General features: G+C 39.1%; 1 protein-coding gene across 6 annotated transcripts in view; it reads left to right on the forward strand.

Moving 5' to 3' along the window:
* OGT (O-linked N-acetylglucosamine (GlcNAc) transferase) overlaps positions 1-20,707 on the forward strand; it is a 37,377-nt gene extending 16,670 nt beyond the window's left edge. For 4 of the 6 annotated variants that reach the window (XM_005673713.3, XM_005673712.3, XM_013986235.2 and 1 more), the window contains exons 8-23: positions 549-744; positions 1,179-1,319; positions 1,893-1,993; positions 2,133-2,286; positions 2,387-2,488; positions 2,685-2,864; positions 3,848-4,006; positions 5,083-5,172; positions 7,961-8,086; positions 8,768-8,938; positions 9,051-9,167; positions 9,258-9,428; positions 11,497-11,649; positions 13,685-13,937; positions 14,452-14,575; positions 18,478-19,612. In XM_005673713.3, coding sequence (XP_005673770.1) covers positions 549-744; positions 1,179-1,319; positions 1,893-1,993; positions 2,133-2,286; positions 2,387-2,488; positions 2,685-2,864; positions 3,848-4,006; positions 5,083-5,172; positions 7,961-8,086; positions 8,768-8,938; positions 9,051-9,167; positions 9,258-9,428; positions 11,497-11,649; positions 13,685-13,937; positions 14,452-14,575; positions 18,478-18,652 — 2,413 coding nt within the window. In that variant the 3' untranslated portion in view covers positions 18,653-19,612. 6 annotated transcript variants of the gene reach the window in all.

Consider the following 22,051-nt stretch of genomic DNA (forward strand, 5'->3'; position numbering starts at 1 on the left):
GTTCTATTTGGAGTCTTTATTGTATCAACACTTGAGAGTTTGGCCTGAAATTATGACAGTGGTTCACTGAAATACTTTCTTTTTCTAATATGTTTCTTTTCCCTGATTGGGTGTTCTGTGTTACCTTTTATTATAGTTTTATTGTTGCACAACTTTTCATTGTTGGCTTTTCACAAAGGCACTGTCCTTCTCACTAGGAGTTTAGTTGTGATATCCTTTATTGTAGAACTGTTGAAATGGTTATCTTTTAGACTAAATTATTTCTTTGATCTGGTTCAGAAAGCTAAGTAAATCCTGACTTTTAACTTTTTGTTATTGTCAAAGGAAAGTCTATTTCTTATGTGGATATAGAAAATTTTTTCAGTGTAAAGATACATTTTATAAAGGTGCAATTTTGATTTGAGATTTAGTATGGCATGAATTAACTGTAACTAGTTGAAACTAATTGATATACTTTGATAGAGTATAGCATGAAATAATTGGAACAAAATATCCATTGAAAGTTAGTTGCATTTTGTGTGTGTGTGTGTGTGTGTTTTTATTTACAGAGCTGTGGCAGCTTACCTTCGTGCACTAAGTTTGAGCCCAAATCATGCAGTGGTACACGGCAACCTGGCTTGTGTATACTATGAGCAAGGCCTGATAGATCTGGCAATTGACACCTACAGGCGAGCTATTGAACTGCAACCACATTTCCCTGATGCTTACTGCAACCTAGCCAACGCTCTCAAAGAGAAGGGCAGTGTAAGGACTTTTTTCGGTCTATTTCTTTGTTACCTGGTAGGATTAAAAAAAAGTCATTTTTGGACATATTGTCATTAAATATCGAGGTGGTAAATTCTTTTACCTTGGAGTTTTGGTTGAGAGGAAGAATAGCAAAAATACCCATTTTCTGGAGTATTACCAGCCATTTGGCTTAACTAAGCACTTGTTAGAATAACATCAGGGAGTTCCACTTGTGGGGCAGCGAAAGTGAATCTGACTAGTATCCATGAGGACTCAGGTTCTATCCCTGGCCTCTCTCAGTAGGTGGGGGATCTGGTGTGTACCTCCTATTCGACCCCTGGTCTGGGAACTTCCATGTGCCATGCATGCGGCCCTAAAAAAAAAAGAATAACATCAGCAGTACCTCTGTGATTCCTCTGTATAGGTTTTGAATAGTTTGTTTTGTTTTTTAGGTTGCCGAGGCAGAAGATTGTTATAATACAGCTCTTCGACTGTGTCCCACCCATGCAGACTCTCTGAATAACCTAGCCAACATCAAACGAGAACAGGGGAACATTGAAGAGGCAGTTCGCTTGTATCGTAAAGCATTAGAAGTATGTTGAGGGTGGTGTAGCTGGGTATTTTGTCTGTGTGATAGTAGAGGGAAAGCAGTTAAGTTTGCCGTGTCATCCACCTTTTTTGTAAAAATAGTGGCTGAATCATTTGTTGAACGAGTAATTGAGTACCTAAGATATGCGTGAGGTCCTGTGTAACATTCAAGAAAATCCTTAACATTGAGTTTGTTATTTTTATGAGTAGATAAGATCTGCATAAAAAATTTAAGCAGTAGGCTATAGTTCAGGAGGAATCACCAGTAAGTATATAATTTCAGTGTCTGATGGCTGTAATGTTGGTTGGTAGTTGTGGTAGGAGTTTTGAAGAGAGAGATGCTGGGCTTACCAGCATAAACTAAGATGAGGAGAGGGCTACCTCATTAAGTTTTGAAACTTGGAGAGGTATAAAATAAAGGGAATTTGAACTATTTGGCTTTGAAGAATGAGTAGACTTAGAGAAGGTAGAGAAGTATAGCGATATAAAGGTACTTGAGCAAAGTTCTTATTGTAAGTTATTACTGCTGTTTTGGCAATTTTTTTTAAAGCCTTAGTTATCATCTTGACTCTTTATAGGTCTTCCCAGAGTTTGCTGCTGCCCATTCAAATTTAGCAAGTGTATTGCAGCAGCAGGGAAAACTTCAGGAAGCTTTGATGCATTATAAGGAGGCTATTCGGTAAGTGACTCACAGCCTTATTTTTTTGGCATTTGGCGCATTTGGTATGTGGGGCTTTTAATACCAGCAGGCTAAATTAACATTACAGGGGTTAAAGGTTTTTGTACTAGGTAAATAAAATCTTTGTCCTCTCCTTTAGAATCAGTCCTACCTTTGCTGATGCTTACTCTAATATGGGAAACACTCTAAAGGAGATGCAGGATGTTCAGGGAGCCTTGCAGTGTTATACTCGTGCCATTCAGATTAACCCTGCGTTTGCAGATGCCCACAGCAATCTGGCTTCCATTCACAAGGTGCTGTTACTTATATATAGTTCTTCATGATATGTGCGTCTTAGCACTTAATGTTTAATTTTAGGGAAAATTTTAACCATCTCACTTTATTTATTTCCAGGATTCAGGGAATATTCCAGAAGCAATCGCTTCTTATCGCACTGCTCTGAAGCTTAAACCTGATTTTCCTGATGCTTATTGCAATTTGGCTCATTGCCTACAGGTAAAGAATAATGGGCCAGTAATTGGCTTTTAGGGTTATAATCACTGTTTAATTGTTACGTACCATATTAATCCAAGCCTGGCTGGAGACAGTGTATCTTTAATAGGTTATCTGACTTGACTTTAGGTGAAAGAACAGAAAATGTTAAGTCCTGGAATAAGGTTTTCTGGCTAACAACTTCTTTTGTCTCCTTTAGATTGTCTGTGATTGGACAGACTATGATGAGCGAATGAAGAAGTTGGTCAGCATTGTGGCTGACCAGTTAGAGAAGAATAGGTTGCCTTCTGTGCATCCTCATCATAGTATGCTATATCCTCTTTCTCATGGCTTCAGGAAGGCTATTGCTGAGCGGCATGGGAACCTCTGCTTGGATAAGGTGCAATTTTGTTTGTTTGTTTGTTTTAATCTTTTTGTTGTAAAACACAGAGAAAACTACTTGAATCAAGTGTATGGCTTAATGAGTTATAAGGTGAACACCACCCAAGTTGAGAAATAAAACTTTGTGAGCCAGTCCAGAAGCCCCTCCCATTGTGTGCTGTCCTGATCATAACCCTTTTATAACCCTTTTTGCTCTATAAGATAGAATCCTTAGCTGAAATACTAAAAGTAAGCTGATGGTATTTTCCTTTAATTTTAAAATCATAATTTTTAATAAAGTGGAATTTATACTCATCTTTGAGAATTAGAGGACTGCTTGATCAAAGGTGGGAATTTGCTCAGCAGAATAGAGTGGAGTGCTTGGTGTAATTTTTTTTTTTTTTTGTCTTTTTGCCATTTCTTGGGCCGCTCCTGCAGCATATGGAGGTTCCCAGGCTAGGGGTCCAATTGTAGCTGTAGCCACCGGCCTACGCCACAGCCACAGCAATGTGGGGATCCGAGCTGCGTCTGCAACCTACACCACAGCTCATGGCAACACCGGATCCCTAACCCACTGAGCAAGGCCAGGGATCACACTCGCAACCTCATTGTTCCTAGTCGGATTTGTTAACCACTGAGCCACGACGGGAACTCCTCGGTGTAATTAAAAAAAAAAAATGTTTCCCTACAGAATTTTCTAGAATTCAGGGTTTTAGAAATGCTTTGTCCACACTGCCTTCCTTCCTCCTACAAGTTTTAGATTTGCTTGGGCTGTTTCATAGGCCTCAGAAACAGGTCAAAGTATAAAGCATGTTATATAAATTGTTAAGGCTGTATTGAACTGGCTATATGAATTAAGTATTCACGTATTCTGGGCAAACCATTCACAGTAGGTGTGAGGTTCATGTTTGGTGTTATATTTTTAGTCGGTTTTCCCTTGAATATTTACATGTTTACTGACTTGACTCAACTTTACTGACAAGCGTTGAATTCTATTGGTAGATTAATGTCCTTCATAAACCACCATATGAACATCCAAAAGACCTGAAGCTCAGTGATGGTCGACTACGTGTAGGATATGTGAGTTCTGACTTTGGGAATCATCCTACTTCTCACCTTATGCAGTCTATTCCAGGCATGCACAATCCTGATAAATTTGAGGTAAGACTAGTGTTCCCCCAGAGTCACTATTTTTTTTTTTTTTTATTATTTTCCCACTGTACAGCAAGGGGGTCAGGTCATCCTTAGATGTATACATTGCAGTTACAGTTTTTTCCCCCACCCTTTCTTCTGTTGCGACATGAGTATCTAGACATAGTTCTCAATGCTATTCAGCAGGATCTCCTTGTATATCTATTCTAGGTTGTGTCTGATAAGCCCAAGCTCCCGATCCCTCCCACTCCCTCCCCCTCCCATCAGGCAACCACAAGTCTCTTCTCCAAGTCCATGATTTTCTCTTCTGAGGAGATGTTCATTTGTGCTGGATATTAGATTCCAGTTATAAGTGATATCATACGGTATTTGTCTTTGTCTTTCTGGCTCATTTCACTCAGGATGAGATTCTCTAGTTCCATCCATGTTGCTGCAAATGGCATGATGTCATTCTTTTTTATGGCTGAGTAGTATTCCATTGTGTATATATACCACCTCTTCCGAATCCAATCATCTGTCGATGGACATTTGGATTGTTTCCATGTCCTGGCTATTGTGAATAGTGCTGCAATGAACATGCGGGTGCACGTGTCTCTTTTAAGTAGAGCTTTGTCCGGATAGATGCCCAAGAGTGGGATTGCAGGGTCATATGGAAGTTCTATGTATAGATTTCTAAGGTATCTCCAAACTGTTCTCCATAGTGGCTGTACCAGTTGACATTCCCACCAGCAGTGCAGGAGGGTTCCCTTTTCTCCACAGCCCCTCCAGCACTTGTTATTTGTGGATTTATTAATGATGGCCATGCTGACTGGTGTGAGGTGGTATCTCATGGTAGTTTTGATTTGCATTTCTCTTATAATCAGCGATGTTGAGCATGTTTTCATGTGTTTGTTGGCCATCTGTATATCTTCCTTGGAGAAATGTCTATTCAGGTCTTTTGCCCATTTTTCCATGAGTCACTATTTATTTATAAAACCAAACAAACCCTCAGTGGTGGCTTTATTGGCACCGTTAAGTGTTGCGCTCAAAACCTTTTGGAAAGGTTTGCGTCAAGGTTATTAAATATCGTATGTGTCGCCTTTCAGGTATTCTGTTATGCCCTGAGCCCAGATGATGGCACAAACTTCCGAGTGAAGGTGATGGCAGAAGCCAATCATTTCATTGATCTTTCTCAGGTAGGCGAAACCCTTACACTTCCAACTTTTTATTTTGAACAAATAATGAATGAAACTGTAGGTGTATTATAGCTTGCATTTTTCATGACAGGTATTGAATATTAGCTACTCCATACATATGGGCAATTGCTTTGATCTTATTTCCTTGATTGTTTACAAATATTACATTAAATTTATAATCAGCATGGATTTTGCTGAGAGGTTGCAAATGAAATAGAAATGTGGTATATTTGTGCTTGGTATATTTCTGGGGATTGGGCTAGCACTAGTAACAGTAAATGCCTAACATTAAATAAATTGAGCAAAATGGTGGCTTGGAAGAACAGCAGATAGCTCATTTAAAGGGCCTTTTACCTTTGGTTATCTTTATTTCTATACTTGCTCCATTGCTGTTTCTTCTAGGAGCAAAAGTTTTATGATAAATTAAGATTGAAACTTGTTTGCTGAAGTTGTGGACTAATTTGCTGAAGGCGTGGACTAGAGTTTTCTCTTTCCCTTTTTTTTAGGGCTGCACTTGCAGCACATGGAAGTTCCCAGGCCAGGGGCTGATTTGGAGCTGCAGCTGCTGGCCTATGCCACAGCAACAGCAATGTGGGATCTGAACTGTGCCTGTGACCTACAGACCTACACCACAGCTGGCGGCAAGGCCGGATACTTAATCTACTGAGCGAGGCCAGGGATTGAACCTGCATCCTCGTGGATACTAGTCGGGTTCGTAATTTACTGAGCCACAATGGGAACTCCCTAAAGTTTTTTCGTATAGACTCTGTTGGCCCCTTTGGTGACTAATATAGGCATGCGTTGTATAACTAGTAATTCATATATGAATTGTTGAAGTCCTAGCAGAAGGGTTGTGAGACTCTTGTCATTTCATAAATAATTTGTACCAACATCTTTTGTGTTACAGCTGTTGCTTTAGAAGTATGCCTGACTGTTTTTGTTGTAGGGTTGGACTCTTTGTGACCACGAGGCATACTGCCCTCTGCCTTCGAGGCCTTCAGGGACTCACTGCTTATTGACTGAAGGCTAAATTCTTAAAAAAAGAAAAATTAATTTTTTTTCCCTTTTTAGGGCCGCACATATGGCATATGGAAATTCCCAGGCTACGGGTTGAATCGGAGCTGCAGCTGGTGACCTATACCACAGCAGCACAGGATCCGAGCTGCATCTGCAACCTACACACAGCTCATGGCAGTGCTGAATCCTCTACTCACTGAGTGAGGCCAGGGATCAAACCCGCATTCTCATGGCTACTAGTCGGGTTTGTTACCACTGAGCCACAGTGGAAACTCAAAAATGATTAATTTTTAATATATATATATATTGAAATATAGTTGATATACAATATTATGTTAGTTTCAGGTATACAACATAGTTAATTTACATTTATACACATTATGAAGTCACCATGATAAGTCTAGTAACCATCTGTCATCCCATACAAAGTTACTACAGTATCGTTGACCATATTCCTTATGTTATATCCCTGCGGCTTGCTTATTTTTATAACTGGAGGTTTGTACTTCTTAATCCTGTTTACCTATTTTGTCCCCTCACTCCTTCTCCCCTCTGGCAACCACCCATTTGTTCTCTGTATCTAGTCTGTTTTTGTTTTGTTTTGTTTATTTGTTGTTTTTTAGATCTATCTGTAAGTGAGATCATATGGTACTTGTCTTTCTCTGATTTATTTCACTTAGCATAATACCCTGTAGATCCATTCATGTTGCAAATGGCAAGATTTCTTTTTTTTTTTTTAAACAGCTGAGGAATATTCCATTTTGTGTGTGTGTATCTCACATCTTTATCCATTTATTCATCAATGGACACTTAGGTCACTTCCATATCTTGGCAATTGTAAATAATGCTGCAGTGAACATTGGTGTGCATATATGAAGTCTAAACTCTTCAGCATGGCCTTCACAACCTTTCAAGGTTTGACTACAAACTTGTTTACCAATGTTTTTCACCCACCATTCGCCCTCAGGTTTACCCTGTACCAAATAGAAGTGATCCACTCACCATTTTTTAATTTGTTTTTTATTTATTTTTATTTTTATTTTTAGGGCTGCACCCATGGCCTATGGAGTCCCAGGCTAGGGGTCGAATCAGAGCTGTAGCTGCCAGTCCACACCACAGCCACAGCAATGCTGGATCCAAGCTGTGTTTATAACCTACACTACAGCTCATGGCAATGCCGGATCATTAATCCACTGAGGAAGGCCAGGGATTGTACCTGTGTCCTCAAGGTTACCAGTCAGATTCGTTTCCACTGAGCCACGATGGGAACTCTACTCACCATTATTACTTTTTTTTATCTTTTGTCTTTTCAGGGCCGCACCCGCGGCATATGGAGGTTTCCAGGCTAGGGGTCGAATTGGAGCTACAGCTGCCGGCCTACGCCACAGTCACAGCAACGCTACCATTTTTTAAAGCTACCATGTGCTTTACTTTCGTTCTTCATTCATGCAGTTCTCTGCTAAGGTTGTATTCTCTCCAGCTCCCTCAAATTCCTATCTTTGAAGAGCCATTTCAGATACCAACCCCCCTACGAAGGCTAGTTAGTTGTTCATACATTCATTCTAGAAGTAAACTCTCCTTCCGCTGTATTGTTTTTGTAATGCTTTGTGCCCATTTTAATGGCACTTAATCATATTTTACCTTGCATTAATGTAATTTGTGTTCTTTCCACTTTTGCATCTGGGAATTTGAATTTTGTTTAATGTCATTAAGATCAGTTGAATTAGTCTGAGATTTATACATAGTGAGTTCTTATTTTTTTATTCCATAGATTCCATGTAACGGAAAAGCAGCCGATCGCATCCATCAAGATGGTATACACATCCTTGTAAATATGAATGGTTATACCAAGGGTGCTCGCAATGAACTCTTTGCTCTCAGGCCAGCTCCTATTCAGGTAAAGGAAATAATAATAATCACTCCCATTGTTTATTGGGCTAAGAAGACAGTGATGTGCTGCCCCCTACACCCCTGGTTACCTGGCATTTGAAACAATAGAGCAGATATGCTTGACTTACTAAAAAAAGTATAGTTCTTGAAAATGCACAGGTACAAATAATTTTGAGTGTAGAACACAGTGCCCATAGGTACATGTATATGGAAACATGCAGTTTGTAGTTGGGTAAAAAACAGTTGTTCTTTCTTTTAAATCGGAAAAATGTTTTAGTGCTAGAAGGTTAATCTAAAATATTTCTTGATTGCTCTTGGCTAAAGAAGTCCACCCTCTTTGTTTTGTTTGTTTACTTATTTAATTTTAGACTCTTTCTTTTTTTTTTTTTTGTCTTTTTGATATTTCTTTGGGCCGTTCCCGCGGCACATGGAGGTTCCCAGGCTAGGGGTCGAATCGGAACTGTAGCCAATGGCCTACGCCAGAGCCACAGCAACGCGGGATCCGAGCCGAGTCTGCAACTTACACCACAGCTCACGGCAATGCCCGATCATTAACCCACTGAGCAAGGGCAGGGACTGAACCCGCAACCTCATGGTTCCTAGTCGGATTTGTTAACCACTGCGCCACGACGGGAACTCCCTAATTTTAGACTCTTTTGATGAAGGTCTGATTTCTTTTTTCTTCTAGGCAATGTGGCTGGGGTACCCTGGGACTAGTGGCGCGCTTTTCATGGATTATATCATCACTGATCAGGAAACTTCACCTGCTGAAGTTGCTGAGCAGTATTCTGAGAAACTGGCTTATATGCCCCATACTTTCTTTATTGGTGATCATGCCAATATGTTCCCTCACCTGAAGGTAGGTAGAAAAACAGTGCTGTGGGGGAATTGCAAAGAACTGTAGTCACTTATTTCCTTGCTACTGTTCCTATCCATCCTAAAAGACATGTCTGAAACTTTTTTTCAATTAGAAAAAAGCAGTCATCGATTTTAAGTCCAATGGGCACATTTATGACAATCGGATTGTGCTGAATGGCATCGACCTCAAAGCATTTCTTGATAGTCTCCCAGATGTGAAAATTGTAAAGGTCAGAACCTGGTCAATATTGTCATTGAAATAAAGTTACCTACATTTGGGATCTTTTCCCTAATGATGTATTTTGTGTAATTATTTTAAGATGAAATGTCCTGATGGAGGAGACAATGCGGACAGCAGTAATACAGCTCTTAATATGCCTGTCATTCCTATGAATACTATTGCAGAAGCAGTTATTGAAATGATTAACAGAGGACAAATTCAAATAACAATTAATGGATTCAGTATTAGCAATGGACTGGCAACTACCCAGGTGAGAAGAGAATAATAGAGCATGTTGTGTACCACCAAATATGCATTTACTTCTAAATTTCATAATGCTAAGAGGTGAGCATCACTACTCCTGTTTTATAGATTAGGAAATGAATTCAGTAGAAATTGACATCTTCTAGGTTTGTTTTATTTTTATTTATTTATTTTTTGTCTTTTTGTCTTTTTAGGGCTGTACCCGTGGCACATGGAGGTTCCCAGGCTAGGGGTCGAATTGGAGCTGAAGCAGCTGGCCTACGCCACAGCAATGCAGGATCCGAGCTGCATCTGCGACTTACACCACAGCTCTCGGCAACGCTGGATCTTTAACCCACTGAGCAAGGCCAGGGATTGAACCTGCATCCTCATGGATGCTAGTTGGGTTCAGTAACCGCTGAGCCACGACGGGAACTCCAGTTTGTTTGATTTTTAAAATGTCTCTTGAATTCAGCCAGCAGGTTACTTAATGAGAGTTTTCTGTGTTAATATCTTGTTATTCCCTGCCTATGGTTTTACTCTTATCAATGGTGAATTGTCTGTAGGCATCATACAGTTTCTTGCTTCTGTAACTCATCCTTTCCTCAGTTAAAACTTACTCATCTTTAAGACACTGAGTTTAGACAGCTCCTCTAGGAGTCCGTTTTTCTCCGTATTCCTCAGCTCTCCTTCCCTGCCCCATTGATACCTATTTTCTCTGCTTCTGTGATATTTGGGTTATATCTTTACATCCAGCTCAACATGTTTTAATTCTCTGAGTTTGAATTGAATTACTGAATTGAATGACTTTAGGGCCTGTGTTTTAGCCACAGTAATGTGGTATGTGCTCAGTAAATATATATTGTATACTTGAATAAGTGAATATGTAAGCTCTGTCAAGAGAAAATAAGGGCAGAATCCCTGACCTCTTAGAATGAACACTTTTAGTGGCATAACAGTTTATATAAAGGATGCTTGATGTGAATTCAGGTAAAGGAATTAGTCACCCATAATGTGTATTGGGCTAAAAAAGACAGTTATATGTTTTTTTACTCCTTCGATTAACTGGCCTTTGAAACAATAGGGTAGGCATGCTTGACTTAAGGGGAAAAGATACAATTCTTAAATTGTATGTGTACAGGGACAAAGCATTTTGAGTGTAGAACACAATACCTATATGTATGAAATGTCCATCACACTTGGAATAGTTACATAATAGTGTAAGGCAGTAACCAGATGTATGGGAATTGTGAGATAAAACTGTAATTGTGTACATAGAAATAGTGATGATCAGTGTGAGGAGAGGCAGTCTTCGTAGAGATTGTTCGGAAGGGTAATTTAAATTTAGCCTTGAAAAGTGGGTGTGATTTAGAAAAAGACATTTCATTCACAGAGAAAAAAGTGAGCAAAAGCTTGCTGTTGGATTAATTGAGATTTGAAGAGAACTCTGGCTAGGGTAAGACTTTGCATAGTACAGTCTTCTCCAAATTAAGATAACGCTGTAGCTTTTTTCCTTTAAGGTATCATGAATATATTCTCATTATAGTTCAGAGACATGACTTTTAATGGTTATACCACTCCTACTGTATAGCATAGGGAATGATAATTCAATATTTTATAGTAAAACATAATGGAAAAGAATATAAAAAGAATATATATGTATAGCTGACTCACTTTGCTTTATAGAAGAAACGAACACACTGTAAATCAACTGTATTTCAATTTTTTTGTTTGTTTTTTGTCTTTTTATGGCTGCACCTGCAGCATATGGAGGTTCCCAGGCTAGGGGTCCAATCGGAGCTGTAGCCTGCAGGCCTACACCAGAGCCACAGCAGTGCGGGATCTGAGCTGCGTCTGCAACCTATATCACAGCTCATGGCAATGCCAGATCCTTAACCTACTGAGAAAGGCCAAGGACCCTCATCCTCATGGATGCCAGTTGGGTTCGTTAACTGCCGAGCCATGATGGGAACTCCTATAGTTCAATTTAAAAAAATGGTTATACCACTTTGCATCATAAGGATTCTTTATTGATTGAAAACTATTGGACTATGTTGACTTTAAATATAATCATCATTTTCTTTTTCTTGTTCTAGATCAACAATAAGGCTGCCACTGGAGAGGAGGTTCCCCGTACTATTATTGTCACCACACGTTCTCAGTATGGGTTACCAGAAGATGCTATTGTGTACTGTAACTTTAATCAGTTATATAAAATTGACCCTTCTACTTTGCAGATGTGGGCAAATGTGAGTATATGTGGATTCATTGTTGTCTAGAGACTCTAAGAGATTCTGTATATAGGCCATCTTGCTGAGACTGCCCTGCCCACCCCGCCCCCCATCTCCATTCAGGAGCTGTTGTGCTCATGTCTAATCTTCAAGGGTTGTAGATTTTCAGTGATTTTTGATTTTTCCTAGTGTCTAAATGTCACATTATGAACTTTTAGAATTTATGTGTCGAAAAGCAGGGATCAGCAGGCTTTTTCTTAAAAGGCCAGATGGCATAAATACTTTTGGTTTTGCCGTCTATACTCTGTCACATCTGTTCACTTCTGCCATTGTAGCAGGAAAACACCATATTCATTATGTGAATGAATGAGTGTAGGTATCTTCCAAGAAATTTTTATCTATGAAGACAGGCAATGTGCCAGATTTGGCTCACAGGCTGTAGTTTGCCAACCCATGGTCTAATCTGATAGCAGAGCTGTTAGGTACATCCGACCCATGTTTAACATCATTCTTCCAATATTGTAGAGTTATAACCAGGAAGGAACTGGTTTATGCCATTACCTTTCAGTTAGTTCATCAGACCAGTTTGTATAAGCAGGACATCTGAAGGTTCTAAACTTTGCTATCTGTATCTGGCTCTTATTCCATAGAGCTTTTTAAAATGGAGATAATTCTTGGTTTTTTTTCCTGATTACTATCTAGTTTTTTATCTGTTTTGTATTTTTAAAGGAGAGAGGAGAGTTGAGAAGAAGAAGCAGATGAGTACAGATTTATTGTCTCTTAATCTTCACCTCCTCATTAAAAAAAACCAAAAAACCATAAAAAAGCATGTTCATAAGTTCGTGATAAATTTATTTGGCAGCAGAACTACCTGAACTGAAGTTAGGCTATTTATGGTTCTTTATTTATTCCATTTAGTATGAATATTCCTACATCTTGATGCAAAAATAATATGTTTGTTTACAGGGAGCTCTTGCTGAGAGTGTTACGTAATTTATATTCACTGTACTAGTTTGTTTTTAAAATCTAAAATATTCTAAATTTCTCTCTCTCTCTCTTTTTTTTTTTTTTTTTTTTTTTTTGGCTTTTTTAAGGGCCACACCTGTGGCATATGGAGGTTCCCAGGCTAGGGGTCTAATTGGCGCTACAGCTGCCAGCCTACACCACAGCCACAGCAACACCAGATCTGAGCCGCTTCTGTGGCAACACTGGATCCTTAACCCATTGAGCGAGGCCAGGTATTGAACCTGCAACCTCATGGTTCTCAGTTGGATACGTTTCTGCTGGGCCACGACGGGAACTCCCAAAATATTCTAAATTCTGAAGTCCATGTTCTGAAGTCCATTGTTCCCGTGGCTTTGAGAGAAGGGATGGTGAACTTTTATGATACATTGAGTAGATGTAGATCTAAATTAGGGGTTGGCAAACTATGGTCTCTGGGCCAAATCTAGTCCACTGCCTGTTTTTGTAAATAAAATTTGATTGACACACAGCCTCGCCTACTTATTTAAATATTGCCTATGGCTGCTTTCCAGTGACAAGGGCAGAATTGAATAGTTATGAAAGGGTCCATGTTGGCACCAGAGCCAAAAATAATTTGCTCTCTGGTCCTTTACAGAAAAAGTCTGTTGACCCCTGACCTAGATTAAGCAAATAAAGTTTGGCAGATGTGAGCTAACTTTTATTTGTTGTGCCATGGTGGGGGATTTACAATTTGAAATGGAAAATTCCTATCTCATGGACCAAAACCACTGCTAGTATCAATTCCCATAGGCCATAGCTGCTTCAGATTTTGCCAATTAGCAAGTTGTTTTGTGTCTGCTTGCATCCGTCTCTTCTTTCTTTGAACTATCTTTGGGGACAGCTAAGCAGAACAGGAACCTATAATTCAGTTGATCTAATTTATCTGTGTGAAGGAAAGACTTAAGTTCACAGTAGGCTGCTATCTGGATGAAAAGAATAGAGTATGGTAGAATTATTAGAAATTAAAGAGAACCTTTCTTGAGAAGGGCAGAAATAATATTCATACCCGTTCTTGTTTTCCCTGTTTTAGATTCTGAAGCGTGTTCCCAATAGTGTACTATGGCTATTGCGTTTTCCAGCAGTAGGAGAACCTAATATTCAACAGTACGCACAAAATATGGGCCTTCCCCAGAACCGCATCATTTTTTCACCCGTTGCTCCTAAAGAGGAACATGTCCGGAGAGGCCAGCTAGCTGATGTCTGCCTGGACACTCCACTCTGTAATGGGCACACCACAGGGATGGATGTCCTCTGGGCAGGGACACCTATGGTGACTATGCCAGGTGAGTTGCTGATAAATCATTGGAATCTTGCTTGTTCTTTTTTTTGTTGTTGTTGTTGTTGTTGCTATCTCTTGGGCCGCTCCCGAGGCATATGGAGGTTCCCAGGCTAGGGGTCCAATTGGAGCTGTAGCCACCGGCCTACGCCAGAGCCACAGCAACGCAGGATCCGAGCCGCGTCTGCAACCTGCACCACAGCTCACGGCAACGCCGGATCGTTAACCCACTGAGCAAGGGCAGGGACCGAACCCGCAACCTCATGGTTCCTAGTCGGATTCGTTAACCACTGCGCCACGACGGGAACTCCTGCTTGTTCTTTTTAAAATCTCCTTTGGGGTTGGCACTTCCAGGTGAAATCATGTATGCTAGAAGCAACATGTAGGGTAAGATGATAGAAAACAAGACTTGTTTAAGTTTGAGCACTCCTCATCTACATTGTGTGGATATTTAACATAAATAATGTTAAACTGTGCTATTTGCATTCTCAGATGTGGAATTACTATCTTTCTTATTGCAGGAGAGACTCTTGCTTCTCGAGTTGCGGCTTCCCAGCTTACTTGTTTAGGTTGTCTTGAGCTTATTGCTAAAAATAGACAAGAATATGAAGACATAGCTGTGAAACTGGGAACTGATCTAGAATAGTAAGTAAACTTTTCCATGAACAAATTATGTGTCGAAGTGAAAGAAATAAGGTAAATTGAGGGAGAATTATATAAAATGAAATCATAAAATAAGAGTAACGCAAAATAAGTGAATTAGTTTTATGCTCTCTGGATGGGAGAAGAGCTTTTGAAACTTTTTTTTTTTTTTTTTTTTTTTTTTGCTTTTTAGGGCCGCACCCACGGCATATGGAGGTTCCCAGGCTCGGGGTCTAATCAGAGCTACAGCTGCCGGCCTATGCCACAGCCACAGCAATGCCAGATCCAAGTCGCATCTGCGACCTACACCACAGCTCACGGCAATGCCAGATCCTTAACCCACTGAGTGAGGCCAGAGATCAAAACCGCAACCTCATGGTTCCTAGTCGGATTCGTTAACCACTGCGCCACAGCGGGAACTCCTAAACTTTTATGATGAAGTGATCAATGGGTTTTACTATATAAAGAGTAAATGGCTGAATAAAAGTAAGTCAAGAAGATTAAAAGGCATGTAAATCAACTATACTTCAATAAAAAAATAGAAAAAACGAGGGAAAAAAATCTTTTTTTCTTATGTCAAATGTTAGTAGCCTGGCTATGTAAAGACTGAAGAATATTTACATTTTAAATCCCTTTAGTAGGAAAGTAAACAAGGAAATGACAACTGACTGAAGTAGAAATACAAATAATTAACAAGGAAAAGTTTTAACCTCTGTAGTAGAAATTAAAATAACACTGAAGTATAACCATTATTTGGCTGTAAAATAAAAGATTTTTAGTATGATACCAATGATGAGGGAGCATTGAGGTTCTGGCTTTTCCATACATTAGTGAGTAAATTGGTAGAATCTTTTCCTTGAAGTTTTAAGAGCCTTAAAAAAAAAAAAAAGCCAGACCCTTGACCCTAGCAATAATATTTGGGCATAACGTAAATGCCCCTAAATGGGTGGGGATTAGAGAAATGCTTAGATAAATGATACTTTATCCATACAGTAAAAGTAGTATTTATCTATTAAGTGAGGTTTATACTTTGAATATTATGGGTGATTTTCTTTTTCCTTGTGGGTTTTTTTTTTTTTTTTGTCTTTTTAGGGCTGTACCTGTGGCATGTGGGAGTTCCCAGGCTAGGAGTCAAATTGGAGCTACAGCTGTTGGCCTACACCACAGCCACAGCAATGTGGGATCCAAGCCATGTTTGCGACCTACACCACAGCTCACGCTGGATCCTTAACCCAATGAGTGAGGCCAGGGATCAAACCCGAGTCTTCATGGATACTAGTCTGGGTTTGTTACCGCTGAGCCACAATGGGAACTCTTGTTTTTCTTTTTATCTGAGAAGTAGCATATTATGTAGAAGTTGGAAGAAACACCCTCTTTGAGTAAGACTGCTTGGGTTTCGGAGTTTCCATCATGGCTCAATGGTTAAAGAATCCAACTAAGAATCATGAGGTTGCGGGTTCAATCCCTGGCCTCGCTCAGTGGGTTAAGGATCCGGCGTTGCTGTGAGCTGTGGTGTAGGCTGCAGACGCAGCTCGGATCCCGCGTTGCTGTGGCTCTGGCGTAGGCTTGGCAGCTACAGCTCCAATTCGACCCCTAGCCTGGGAACCTCCATATGCCGTGGGTGTGGCCCTAGAAAAGACAAAAAGACAAAAAAAAAAAAAAAAAAAAGACTGCTTGGGTTTGAATCCAGGCATTCCCACTTAACAAGCTTTGTGACTTTGGACAAGTTAGTTTCTATGTGCCTTGGTTTTTCCATCTGCAAAATGGAGATAAATGATAGTACTTGCCTTGCAGAGATGTTGTGAGGATTAAAAAATGGTGTTCCATGTGAAGTACTTGTAACAGTTCTTGGTACATAGTAAGCATTCAACAGATGTATGTTAAGCATTTATTTTCAAAATTTTCTCCATTGAACATCATATACAGCTAAGAAAAATGAGTGAAAAATTTGATCCCAGGCATTAGAAAAATTAAGATACATGTCTATCCTGGAGATAACTAAAAAATAATTTAGTGGGGTTTTTTCCTTTTTTGGAACTTTGTTGATTTTATACAATACTTTCCCCCAACATTTTTTTGTTAGGAAAACTTTTCAGTTTTGCAATAAATACTTATATACCTACTGCCTAGATTCCATCACTAATATTTTAGTATACTTTATCACATTTATTCCATTAATTATTTCTGTATCCACTTAGTAATTCATTTCGTTTGAAGACATCAGTATTCTTTTCCCTAGATTCTTCAGAATGGACATTATTTGCTAGAGTTTAATATTTTTTTCTTTTGAGGCAGAATTTATGTACAGTGTAATATTAATTGAGATTTGAGAAATATCTGTATAACCTAGACAAGATAAAGAACATTACAATCACTATAGAAAGCTCCTTCACTCCCCTTCTTCACCAACCCTCAGAGACAACCACTGTTGTGAATTTTTTTTTGGCAACTATTTAGTTTTGCCTTTTTAGAACCTTACACAAAGGGAATCATATAGTATATACTCTGAAGGCTTCTTTCACTCAGGATGATGTTTGTTTTTTTTTTTTTTTTTTTTTGGAGATTCATTCATGTTGTTGGCTCGTGTTAGTAGTTCATTCCTTTTTCTTGCTAAGTAGTATTTCATTTTATGGATGCACCATAATTTAACCATTCTTTTACTGACATATACAGAACTTAAAAAAGAATGTAAAAGTATTTTTTTTTTTTTTTTGTCTTTTTTGCTATTTCTTGGACCGCTCCCGCGGCATATGGAGGTTCCCAGGCTAGGGGTCTAATCGGAACTGTAGCCAATGGCCTACGCCAGAGCCACAGCAACGTGGGATCCGAGCCGCGTCTGCAACCTACACCACAGCTCACGGCAACGCCAGATCGTTAACCCACTGAGCAAGGGCAGGGACCGAACCCGCAACCTCATGGTTCCTAGTCGGATTCGTTTAACCACTGCGCCACGACGGGAACTCCAGTATTTTTATTTGGTAGATAACATTAATATGGTCATGTTTGCATTGAGGCCAACAGCTTAATTGTTTGTACAGGAATATTTCAGCTTGTGGTTCTAAAGTAGTAATTTTCTCCATGTAAGAAGAGCCTTGTGACAAATGAGATATATATTCAGAGTGGGAATGGAGAGAGAATTTTTTCCCCTTGTTCCCAGAAGAATTGATTGCTGCTTTTCCTGTTTGCGAACAGAATCATACATAGTCTTGGTGACATTAGGAACACTTTTTAAAAATAACTAAAAATAGACAACTCAGTTCATGTATAAGTGGATAATTATGGCGGTAGACATATTACATTTTTTTTCCCCTTGAGTGTTTTTCCTATTTCATTAAAATATTCATAAAATGAATACTTTGTCTTATGTTTGTGCCTTAGCTATTCTAAGTGATGCCTCCATGAACATCTTTGCATGACCAGGTGTGTCTGCATCTCTGATGGTTTGTTTTGAATAGATTTTAAAGTGTCATTGATAGGTCGTTGGGTTATGGACATTTATGGCTCTTCATAGACACATTGTTGAATTGCTTATTAAAAGGGTGAACAGTTTACATTCTAACGAGTAGTACATAAGAATAGACATGTGTCATTGCCAAGTTTTATTTTTTTAAAGGTAGAAATAAGATGAAATAGAGAAAGTGTGGCATCTCTTAGATATACTTCTTTTGGAAAGAACTAAGTTTTATCCGAGGATGTGGAAGTGAACTTGATTATAAGTGTTTAACATTATGTTAGCTGTGACCTTTCCCTTTTTCAGCATTGAGGTAAGGTGGGGGGGACAATCAGAAGAGAAAATGGTGTACATTTGGTCATATACTTTACCACAAAGCTGTATAGGTCTTTTTGGGGGCTAGTTCTGAGTTTCTACTCTGATTTGTAAACTTGGCTCTCTTTTTCTTACCCAGCCTGAAGAAAATTCGTGGCAAAGTCTGGAAGCAGAGAATATCTAGCCCTCTGTTCAACACCAAACAATATACAATGGAACTAGAGCGGCTCTATCTACAGATGTGGGAGCATTATGCAGCTGGCAACAAACCTGATCACATGATTAAGCCTGTTGAAGTCACTGAGTCGGCCTAAATAAAGACTGTGCACAGGAAAATTACCCCTATACCTGAGCCTCAACCTTCTGGGGGAAAGGGAACCTAGATAATGTACTTTTTACTTATCTGTACAGTATCATGTTGCAGATGGGTGACAAATAATGATAATAGAATAGCACAGCCAGACTTGCTTCCTGCATGATAGGGAGAGACACAAGAGATGGGAAACTGCTGTTCCACAAGGAGTCTCCATAGAATTTTGCAGCAACCAGGTGGTGCATAGGTCTGGAAGGTCTGATCTCCCTGGGTCTTCCATGGGATGGTTAGTGTGGAGGGGAGATAGAGATTGTCCAGCCGTTTTGTGATTCCATGGATTGATCGAGTCTTCTGAATTAATTTTTTTCTTTATATTTTGGGTATTAGAGCTTTTAAAAATGTTTGGTTTCAGGTATTTTTATTCATGTGAAGTGTATATGATTCTCTTGAGATAAGGTTTTAAGCTAAAATGTTTCTTGTTTTAGTTTCTGAACTCTACAGATCATTGGGGACTTTGCTGGTGTAGTCTTTTTATAGGTTTTATAAACCACTTGAGCCTATATCAGTCGTTTTAGTGTCTGACATAATATTTGGAGGTATCAGTGCTTTGTTGGTTAGGTGATTATCTTTTTTCTGGTCCATTTCCTTCTTTCCCCCCTCCCCCCACTTTAAAATTTCTCCTGTAACTTGGCTAAAAAACCAAGTTTGATTGAAAATCTCCCAGAGTGTTTCTTTTAAACACATCATCTGGTGCCAAATGAAAATTCTTAGAGGAGTGATTATTAATTATGAAGGGCACAGTTGTGGTACTGTTGTTGATGTTAATAATATAGGTTTTCTGGCCTAGTTTTTGACCTATTTCACCAGTGTTTTACCTTTGACTGCCCCTCTATGCTGCTTCCAAAAATGATAGTGTGTGATAAGATTTTTACCTTCATTTCTAAAGTTTGTTTTTTTTTAAGTGAGTCCTGTTCTTCCTATTTCTTTCAGCAGAAATGAAATCCCAGGTAAGTATAAGTATTCAATATTTGATCAGTAAGTCACAGTTATCTCCAATACATTAAATAACTTTCTTCAAAAAACATGTCATAGGTTAAAAGCTCTGAAGGACCAGCTATGTATATGACTAATTATTTTTCAGATCTTCTAGGGTATTATATATAATAACTGTCTTCTGGACTTGGTCTTGAAGTCTGTACGGATTCAGCCTCAGTAGTATCGAACTGCACTGCTACTTGGTTTGGAGTACAAATTAGACTTTAGCCCTCCTGGAGCATGAGTTCTTGGTATGAAAAACCATAGGAATAAAATTACTGAATTTCAACAAAGGATCGAGGGCTTGAGGCTTAAACAAGCCAACATAAGAATATATGTTTTGTCTTGCTGTACTGCACATAATGCTATCCAGTAACAGATAATTTTTTGTCTGCTAGTAGTATTCTAGATTATGTCTTTCCAAAGCGCTGAGGCAGTGCACCTATTCTGTAGTTGCAGCTGATGCCTGAATGTATCCTAGCTGACAAATTATTGATTAATAAGAACTTGAATTTCTGAAGGATTCTTACTATTAACCAAAATCTGAGCAAGGAGTCTTAAATGTAATTCTTAGCCAGAATTACATGTTAATGAACTGTGTACCTTTTAACAATGTAAATCAAGAAACATCAGTTTAGGGATTTTTTTAATTTATTTTTTACCTGATTAAAATATCAGTTAAAGGTTGCCGGCTTGGTTGCAGATAAACCAACGTTTGAAATTCACAAAACTACTTAATGTGGAATAGGATAATATACTTCCAATGCCCTCAAGGCTGTGATCTTAACAGCCATTTTACATAGCACATCATTCCTCCTATAGGGATGAACCTTTTCCTGGCACGAAAAGTAGCCGCTCTGGTTGAAGCTTTGCTTATTGTAACAGGCTTTTGTTTCCAGGTAACATGTCTGTGGAAGACTTAATTCTGAATAGAGATATAGATATTACTGGAAACTAACTGTTTTTTCTATTATACTCTGCTTTATCAAAAAAGTAAAACATTTAAATTGTGCTACAGAAATTCAGATGTTGTCTTGCGATCTTTAAACAATAAATGAATGATTTGCCCTTAATATGGCTGATGTATTTTTTGTTCTGTTAAATTGAACGTTGGACAGAATAATAAAGTCTTCCAATGATGAAACCTACATTTGAACAGCTCCAAACAACAAAAAGGACCAGATTTCCCTAGTGCAGCTGTGATACTAAGAATTATTTTCTTTTCTCAGCCAAGTGTGGTCAGGTTGGTGTATGATCCATTAAGACTTGACAGTGCCTGAGACTCCCAGCACAGCCACTGGTGCTTGTTCCTGCTTTGCTTGTGCTCTTTCTGGCTTCTTCATCTACCCATGTCGACTCATTCTTTATGTGGACCATTTCGTCCCACTCTGTATGAGAATTGAACTCAGCCACAGGTATGAGGGAGGACCAGAACATCAGGGACCATAGCAGGCTGTTGAGCTGCCTGTTTTCTCAGAGATATAAATGAATATTTTTCCATAAAATTTCAGGTAATTTACCCCCCAAGTTCTGTGGATTGTGACCCTCGAAGCCCTAATGTGGATTAGTGGGGTTTTTTTTTGGAAGATGGAGCAAGAAAGGTGTCCAGTATACTAGGCATAAATAAGTTCTTTCCCTCACCCTCTTCTATTTGTTAGGAATCTGCATTGTTTATTTCCAGTCTCCTTCAGCTTTTCTTGCCCTCAGTCTAAAGAAGTTGCTTATTCGATTCCAATGCTAAACCCACCCTTTACTTGAAGCACATGCCTCTTAATATTAACTATAGCTAATGTTCAGTTTCTTTGCTCAAACCTCTGAGGCACACAGTTATGTGACCTCCATTCTTACGAAAGAGGCTTGTCAAGGTAAACTGGCAAGTTTGTTGTAAGGGATAAAGGGTATGATAAGCCCTTTTTATCCAATTCCCTATCAACTCAGAAAGTACCTTCATATATGTGGGCAATTTGGTGCTTAAGGCTAACTAGTGCTGCTGGAATTTGAATTTCAGTATTCTGTCACTTTCTAGCTGTGTGATCCCTGTAAAGTGAGAGTGCTAACATTGCCTAAAACTTTTTAGTGTCAGGATTAAATCCGTGTAAAACTCTTGGAAAAGTGCCTAGCACAAAGTAAACTCAGTGTTATTAACGTTTTAAAATGCAGGGACGTTTAATTTGTATTCCGTTGGCCAGATGCTTAAATTATGAGGTGTATGGTTTTTTGCCAGAGAAACGGGCACAATCTAGAAAGCATTCGCTTCCCCCCATTTGTTTTTCTTGGTGTGTCTGGAGCTGCTGCCAAACAGCTTCAAGTAACTCCTCTTTATCTCCAGAGTTCGGAGGATTCTGGTAGCAAACATCATAGTTCA

This window comes from Sus scrofa, chromosome X (assembly GCF_000003025.6).
Source record: "Sus scrofa isolate TJ Tabasco breed Duroc chromosome X, Sscrofa11.1, whole genome shotgun sequence".
Taxonomy (NCBI): Eukaryota; Metazoa; Chordata; class Mammalia; order Artiodactyla; family Suidae; genus Sus; species Sus scrofa.